Source organism: Papaver somniferum, chromosome 8, assembly GCF_003573695.1.
Source record: "Papaver somniferum cultivar HN1 chromosome 8, ASM357369v1, whole genome shotgun sequence".
In the NCBI taxonomy this organism is placed as follows: domain Eukaryota; kingdom Viridiplantae; phylum Streptophyta; class Magnoliopsida; order Ranunculales; family Papaveraceae; genus Papaver; species Papaver somniferum.
This window is the reverse complement of record NC_039365.1, coordinates 79,345,958-79,354,186: the sequence shown is the minus strand read 5'-3', so window position 1 is coordinate 79,354,186 and position 8,229 is coordinate 79,345,958. Positions and strand designations below refer to the sequence as shown.

Genomic DNA, 8,229 nt, shown 5'->3' with positions numbered 1-8,229 from the left:
TCACTAAAAGATTGCAGGCCTCAATCAACGCCATTCTCAGGTTCAAAAGGATTGCAAGTGTCAGGGTAGATTTTACTCGAGTGCAAGTCTCCACATTCCACCGGAAGAATACAGGACAGGAAGGATTGCAAGTGTCAGGGTAGATTTTACTCGAGTGCAAGTCTCCACATTCCACCAGAAGAATACAGGACAGGAACGAAGACGGTAATAATCTAAGCGTTAATATGAGGCAAACAAATAATCACTGATTTTTCTGGACAGCCTATTATTGGTGGTCTTCATGGCTGTCACAAGTTTTTGCCATCCAAGTAATTGTTGGAGTAACAATTGCATGTCGAGCACTATAAGTGTTCGACATGGCTTGAAGGGCCACACTAGTGCAACAGTTACATGCCCTTGTTCCAATTATGCCTTCAAACAACAATGCTGGTGCTACTCGGGCAACAAAGCTGTAATCATTACTCCACCAGATAATAGGCTGGGTAACACCCTACTACCCTTCAAGTTAAAGATCAAACAGGGTTTCCCTTCAAGCGGTAGACGTTTCGGGAATCATTACTCTCAGGATTTAGCATCAAGAGATTAGCAAAAATTATTATTGAGAAATTCGGTTTAATTGATCTGCAAATCAATGGTAACCCTCTGGTCGTTACCTATCATCGAAAAGAAAAATCACGAAAACCGATGAACAAGACTGGAGGAAAGTGAGAGTTCAAAATTTTTAAGATGCCCAACCATTAAAAAAAAAAAAAAAGGAAAAAACAACCTTCGAAAAATGTACAAAGAATCTAAGTGTTGGTTTGAAACCTGAATGAATTCTAGTAAATACATGATAAGTATTTGGGTCTTCAGATCTTACAGCTAATTTCATTCTTACATCACTTTTTAGGTCTAGAATCTCTAAAACTTAAGATAGCATACCTTCCTATAATGTTATAATCAGTGAATTATTGGTTTAAGAGGATGTGCTCTTAATTTTGACATGTCTAGATTGGAGTCGAGTTCTTCATCTACTTCCCCAACAATACTTCTGCAAGAATCAAATCAATGCACAGTAAGTTGATGTGTACATATATATAAATTTTTATATATTGAGAGGTCAAAAGAGAGAGAGAGAGATCATACATGTTGTCACCCCTTATGATGTACAAGCCTAATACAAGTTGTTGGACACCTTCCTGCCAATACCCACAAAGGTTCCATTAGAAAAATTGACATGCACTCATGCGCAAAATAATGAATCCAAAACCAATATAAAGTTTTCTTTCACTGTGACAGTAAATATACAGAACTAATTGATCATGCTGAAAGAATAAAAAACTAGACTATTCTACGAAATGAGCAGACTACTACTTTGGGTATGTTTTAATTCATAAACGATTCTAAGATGATTGATTTCTCATGTAAAATTGACATCTATTAAGGAAGTCTGAAATCAGATAGTATATGATAATAACAGACTAATCTTAAGCACGCATTCAGCTACTAATACTCTAGCAGTGGGATATGATATTATGAATTCCTAATCATCATCCTTTTATAATTGGCATCCAACCATCTTTTGGCAAAACAGAGTCTTTTAAATGCGAAAACAGAAGCATTTAAATAAAAAGAAGCCACCCTCGGAGAAATGCAAAATAACATGAATGAAGTCCTCCACATCACTCTTAGTGCTCATTCGACAACGTCATGTCTCGTGCTTGCATGTTGAACTAAGTTTTCACCATGTATGAATATTAACTTTGTAAACTAATAACAAGTTCATCATTAGTTTCACGATAACCATATAAACACATTGTTCTTTACATGACCCAAAAACCCATAAAAAGTATGTTCACGAATCGCAATTACAATATGAAACTACACAAAACCCAAACTGACTGGTAGACTTACCTTTGTAGAGTAAACCCTTTCATGAGATTCATCCAGAATGATATTGGTAGCCTGGTCAAAACCTTTTAGAACTCCCTACAACGTTAACCATGGTAATTAGTACTCATTTACTTAGGATATATCAACAAGCACAAGCACACAAATAAACAAAGACACACCACTATATTTCGCCCATCATTTGTTATAACCGAGATTTGCTCTGCAAATAAAAGAGACATAAAAAGTTAATAATTCTGAAAATATTGGTTCAATTCAAAAGTTGGCAAACAAGAGTAAACGGCTTTGTTTAGGGTTTAACATACGATCAACAAGAGACTCAAGTCCAGGTCCACCTGACATTTCTTCACAATTGAGGTTCTTACAGCTTATCAGCAAAATCCCAACTGCGTTAAAATTAAACAAATTTAATAATTTAACCAAAGAAAAAAAACCTAAACAAAACCTTAAATTACCATACATGCATTAAAAAAAAACACCAAACCCTAATTGAATCGCCCGTCAAAATCAAATCAAGGAGATTGATTGTCACAGTAAACTTCACCAAATATAATCAAAATTTTATTTAAATTCTATTTATCATGATAGCATTAATCGAGATTGAGAGAGTCTGAGCGATTGTCGGAAAAAGAAAAACAAAAACAAAAGGGGGGTTTTTAATAAACGGTGAAGAATAGGGGAGTTTGAAGTACCTGTCAATGCTGGTAACCAGGGATGATGATGGTTCGGCGTAAATTGATGGTTCAAATATTAGGTGCTCGCAAAACCGCCAAACCCTAAAACCCTTTCTCTTTCGTCTCTCTCGATTCTCGAATAAAAATAAAGACGGAGAATATGGAATAGTTGTTCTTTAATCAGCATTCAGATAGGGCCCCGCCGTGTCCAGACCCGTATTTACAAAACGGGTCGGGTAAATTATAATAAGTCCAGTGTCGTTTTCCAATGATTCCGCTTCCGAACCATTATATTAGCCCTTCCGTTAAAACTGAAAGACGGTTCACTTGAAAGACAACCCATGGAAGAGGCAACAGTTTTTATAAACAGTTCAAGGGGCATCTAGTTGAGAACTTGAGAGGAGTTTATTTTTATTCTTTTTTAAGCGAGTAGAGAATGACAAGTTACTAAGTTAGTGGCTAAGAATTTCTATATATTTATCTTTTAGTATCAAACTATCATACGGAATATAAAACCCTAAAATCAACAAGCATGTACAGCTGTTATCCTCAGCAATTGATTGTTTCTAAAGAGGCCTTACATACAAAATGGAGGTTGCTGTCATCAATGATGTTGGATGAGGCATCCAAAGGTTCACTATATAGTCTATGCATCATCAGCAGCAAAGTCGGGTTCTGGAGGTTTTTGAAGTTTCATCAAGTTCCTACCACTCTTGCTGGAATTGCTTCGGAGCCTGTGAACTCCACGAAGGGCATTAGCTGCAAATCGAGAAGCATAGATTGTGGCACCAAAAGAGGGACCACCCTTGTCATTGTCATCGACTGCCTCATCTGATCCCTCTTCTTCTAGTTCTAGTTCGTCATCTTCTAGTTCCTGTCGTCGAAGTTCCGTTGTTTTCCTCTTGGAGTACCGCCTCCACGCTGCTTGAATAAAGCAAGCAGCCCAAGTTCTCCACTGCTGCGAGTAGAATCGGAATGTATGTTGAACTTGTCTGCTATGAAGACGCCTAAATTGACTGGCTACAAATTTCAATTCTTCAGCTATCAAGGCAAAAGCCTCTACTTCTGTAAAAGCCTTCACAGTCCTAGTAGATGATGGGAGGCTCGAACCCGTTTTGGGATCCAACGCCCAAGTTAAAAGCTCCTCACCACAGAAATCCCCCTCCTTTAGAATACTCCTATTAAAAAATCCACTCCTTCCGCCATCAGTCGTTACACTCTCTAGGCGCCCACGTATAATGAAAAGCATCTCATCCACTGGATCTCCTTCCCGGACTATATAAGTTTTATCGGTGTACAGACTAGGTTTCAGCCGTTCACAGATGGCATCTAGTAATCGTTCGTCCAAATTTTCAAATAGAGGAACCTGAGCAGCTCAACAAGAAAATGAATGAGTGGACTTGCCATCAATGCATGTGACAGGGGTAACCACAACTTAAACAAGGAACCAATCTTGTACTAATCAAGGAGGATAACCAAAAGATAAAGAGGTGTAGCAACACTTACCCTTCTCACCAAAGCCAAACAAAGATGGCGTTTGATATCCCTCCTAAGGTCCTTCGGTAAGTTCTGGACCAGGTTTTCTTCATCAACTCCTCGTGTTTCCAGCCACTTATACTGATCATAACGCCTGACTCTCTCTCTCAGTTCTGGTGGAAGCAATCGATGATGCATCCACTGCTCTGAATCACGCCGTTTGATTCTCATCTCCTCCAAACGAATTGTAAGAGACTGAAGATAAGTCTGCAAGATAAGAAGAAAAAAAATCCAAACTTAGCACTAGTAGACATGCAAGAAGATAATTATTGTACATGGTAAAAGGGATTTCGCAAACTTAATCTCGTGACAAACTCATACCAAGGTCGTATAATGGACAACATTTAAAACACCACCAATAAGTTACCTGCATATTCCCTATCAAAAGTGCCATAAGGATGAGCCCAAAGATGGCAAGTGCAATTGAGAAGATCACCTCTCCAGGGTAAGTACTAGTTTGAAGCCCCTGGCCAAGTGTACTGGAGAAAGTAAAACACCATTTTAGTAAAAAAAATGTTAAATTTTGACAGCTACGTGCAGGGAGTAGAAAAATAAGAGTGGTATTTTAAGACATGTTAGATTACCTCAAATTTTGTAGACCCCACCACAAAGAGTAACAATATTTGGATAGGAACTTTCTGGAAGCAATAATGTCAGATGTTACAGCCTGACTATAAATTCCAAAATTAAATGACAAATTGTCATCATTTGCAGAACATTCGTTCTTGAGAATAGGTCCACTCATGTTGAGCCACGTGTCGAAACCTTCTGTGTGGTGGCTACAATACAAGAAAGTGACATTGCATTCTTTGACAGAAGCACAAGCTTTCAACCAGCATGTATCATTACGCTCTACAGCTAATAGGTACCAGAAAGCCCCAACAATCTGTAAATACATCAGATGTTTAACGCGTGCCAAAAACATTTAAGAAAATCACCTCAGTTGCATTATGGCCTAGGATAGTAGTATACAAGTATTAAAAAAAAAAGTGAAAACACAATATCAATACTTAACGTAGATGGAGGTATACAGCAGTTGGAAAATTGAACATATCTTCACAAATAACTGACTGATTGTATGAATCTAGCATCGAGTACAACTACTCCATCCATTGTGACGAATGATTATCTAGTGTCACAAGATCTAGTAACCTACTTTATCAGCAAACAAGACTATTTAACAGGAAAGGAGGAAATTATGCTAAAAAAATTGTAAAAAGGCGGGGAATTACAGTCCTTATTCACAGGAGGTTGCATATAGATACTAGTCAGCATCAACGAATATGTCCCCGAAAAAGACACAAACCAAAAATGAGCATCTGCAACAACTAAATTACTGAATAGAACACAATTGGAAAAATGCATAAAATACCAATTAAATATACTTACATGACTGGCAAGCAAGTACCAAAGCAGATAATAAGCAGCGCCGGCAAAAGCAGTTTCAGCAAAGACACCAGCAGTCCTCTTCAGTTCAGTTGTTAGGGGTAGAATGCGCAGAAACCTTGGAATATATTGAAGCAAGACAATGAAAAGCAAAGCTTGTTTCGTTGACAGTACATCTGAACCTTTTTTGTGGCGAAGAAAACTCCATACTACAGCCTGTGCGTAAAGAGTAGTAATCAAGAAATCATCCCACTAAAAATTTGACTTCAAAAAATAACAATCTAAACAACAAGACGTATGATTCTAACAAAATTACAAACAAAAAAAAAACTCACGAATAACATAAAACATCAAATAGTAAATCGAACGCTATTTTTACAATAGGATTATCACAATTCACCAACTTCAAAATAGATGGTAATGTTGAACTAGTGCCCTCTTTACATGTTGAACCTAGAATCAGCTGGGACCACTCTCCTTCCCACCCCACAGTTATGTGCGCACATAACTTTTAAATTGGATCTCTCATACTTCGCCTTCAAGTTGTTAGTGTATTTTCCTAGATTAAGAAGTAAACTATTTGCCCTTAGTTGGAGAGCCCTGTTTGTTCTCCTAAGGAAGGGTCAAACGTAAACTTCTATTCGTGTGTATCTGAGATTGGAGGGATGATGAAATGCTGATTTCACTAACAAGCGACACTATCATGTTTTTTTATAGGTATTGAGAAATTGAAATGTTCGCAGAAATGGAACCAGTCAATATGCATAATGTATCAAAATATGCAAATAAAGGAGAACATAATGTAGCCACAAACCTGTGGAAGGGGTAGCACGGCGAGAAAATCCACGATAAAGTACCACCGCAAATAACGCTTTGCTATCTGTTTAGAATCGACTACCAGTTCACCGCGGCCAAAAACACGAGATGATGGGGCAATATAAGCTGTTCGAAACTGGAGAAAAATATGAATAACATAAAAGGAATCTACGATTGTCCGTAAGGCAGTGGTTGTCTTGGCTAATTTTGTGTCTATACCAAGACAATTTGCTCCATGGGTGAATACCGGAAGATAAAAGAACAAGGGATCAATGGATACTGCAAGAATACATGAAATAACAAACAGTCGATTCCAAATAAGAAGGAATTTGTCTTGGGGGTCATATATCCTCGTCGCGAGTTTTTGAAAGAATGACTTCTTCCTAATACGCCTCCCAATATTCCTAAGGCCTTCAGATCCCTTTCTAACTCCGCTCGTAAAGGATCTCGAAGGGGTCTTCATTACATTACCACCACCACCACCACGTGCCAGCCCATCAATATTGAATCCACACTTATTCATTCTGCTAGCATCAGGTGACAACGATAATCTAGAATCCAAATCGTCCAACCTAAAATTCAGTTACAAGAATACCAAAATAAGATATTTATTTCACAAATGTATAAATTGCATTAAGTAATAGCAGAATGATGTTCACTGATGAACCATCTTTAGCATAGCAACATTTCAACTCCCATTTCCGGCTAATTTTTTCCACATAGTATTTCATTCATAAATGAAAATAATCTTCTAATAAACAAATAGCAAACTGGGGTGCAATTCTACTAGTTAAAAAGAAAATACCCATACTTTTTGTACCTTACGAATTTCTCTCGTTGTCCTCCCATATACTGTGACTTATAACCACAATCAAACATCTTGTAAAACTTAACTATGGCATGCTCTGCAGATCATTTCATCTTCTCCAACTACATAAACTTTTCTACCCAACCGCCACACACCCAATCCTTAGTAATCATCTACAATTATGTCCTGCATTTCAAACTCAAGCATTACCTAATTGCACTAAAATCCTTCTCCACAATACCATTTTAAAAAAAAGCAAGTTACCTGAAATATTTTTAGATTCTAAAATGACTTCAATCCACTCTGGACGAAATTATCAATCTTAAGAAAACAATGGGAAAATTAATTGATATACTTTTCGCTGAACAACGTGTCCACCGCCCTCAAGCGCTATAATGAAGAATTTCCTGCAATGAGAACATAATTCATTTAAGAAACAATTTATCACTATGATTGATATGGGATAAACTGATCAGAAATTTGTTTTATAGAATTAACAAAATAAAAGCCAGGTTTCTACCAACAATCTAAATGAGATAAATAAACCACTATATCAAGAAATTAAGAAATCCCATATCCGTAAATGAGAAAATTAAACTAATACCAAATAAGATTTCAAAAATGAATTACACAAATATAATAAACAAGAAATTAAATTGCCAGACATAAAAATGAAACAATCTAGAGAGAAAGAAACAGAGACGGAGATCCTTTACCCGTATGATTTTTAATTTCTAGGGTTTACAAATGATCTTAATATTCTCGAGGTTGTCGTTGGAGAAGAAAGGAGGAAACTCAGAAAATTTGGTTCCGGATTTGATTTGATTTTAGGAATTTAACGAGGACTTAAAAGTAATAATCAAAACTTTGTAATTAAAATACAAAATGCAAAAGCAATGATATCATGCTTCTGAATCTTATGTAATAAATAAATCTATCACTTCTTCGAGTTACACGTAAGAAAATGGGTATCTTCTATGTTGAACATGTTGTTGACTTGTTTTCTGTTTCGCTGAACATTCTGCATGGTGCCGTGATCAATATGGCTTTCATCTGATCACTCCTCGAACATTCCTGAAACCTGGGTGTGTACGATTTCTATCAAAAATTTCAGCCCAA

The 8,229-nt window shown here is 36.9% G+C and overlaps 2 protein-coding genes across 7 annotated transcripts; both read right to left on the bottom strand.

Annotated features, from left to right (window-relative positions):
* Positions 1-744: 744 nt before the first annotated feature.
* Positions 745-2,726, bottom strand: LOC113301714 (sm-like protein LSM8). Of its 5 annotated transcripts, none has more exons than XM_026550509.1 (6): positions 2,583-2,726; positions 2,226-2,276; positions 2,052-2,092; positions 1,894-1,968; positions 1,126-1,178; positions 745-1,030 (listed from the first exon to the last, which is right to left on the bottom strand). In XM_026550509.1, the coding sequence occupies exons 2-6, from the start codon at positions 2,230-2,232 to the stop codon at positions 940-942; spliced, it is 267 nt and encodes an 88-aa protein (XP_026406294.1). In that variant the 5' UTR covers positions 2,233-2,276; positions 2,583-2,726; the 3' UTR covers positions 745-939. The 5 variants fall into 5 exon arrangements, with proteins under 5 accessions (XP_026406294.1, XP_026406291.1, XP_026406295.1 ...); XM_026550506.1 differs by having other exon boundaries at positions 2,196-2,276; positions 2,583-2,724; XM_026550510.1 differs by lacking the exon at positions 2,583-2,726 and adding an exon at positions 2,375-2,497.
* Positions 2,727-2,982: 256 nt separating this feature from the next.
* On the bottom strand, positions 2,983-7,985 carry LOC113301713 (putative cyclic nucleotide-gated ion channel 7). Of its 2 annotated transcripts, none has more exons than XM_026550504.1 (9): positions 7,827-7,985; positions 7,375-7,517; positions 7,114-7,296; positions 6,301-6,874; positions 5,490-5,702; positions 4,685-4,986; positions 4,468-4,579; positions 4,071-4,307; positions 2,983-3,930 (listed from the first exon to the last, which is right to left on the bottom strand). In XM_026550504.1, the coding sequence occupies exons 3-9, from the start codon at positions 7,179-7,181 to the stop codon at positions 3,211-3,213; spliced, it is 2,226 nt and encodes a 741-aa protein (XP_026406289.1). In that variant the 5' UTR covers positions 7,182-7,296; positions 7,375-7,517; positions 7,827-7,985; the 3' UTR covers positions 2,983-3,210. The 2 variants fall into 2 exon arrangements, with proteins under 2 accessions (XP_026406289.1, XP_026406290.1); XM_026550505.1 differs by having other exon boundaries at positions 7,123-7,296.
* Positions 7,986-8,229: the final 244 nt, after the last annotated feature.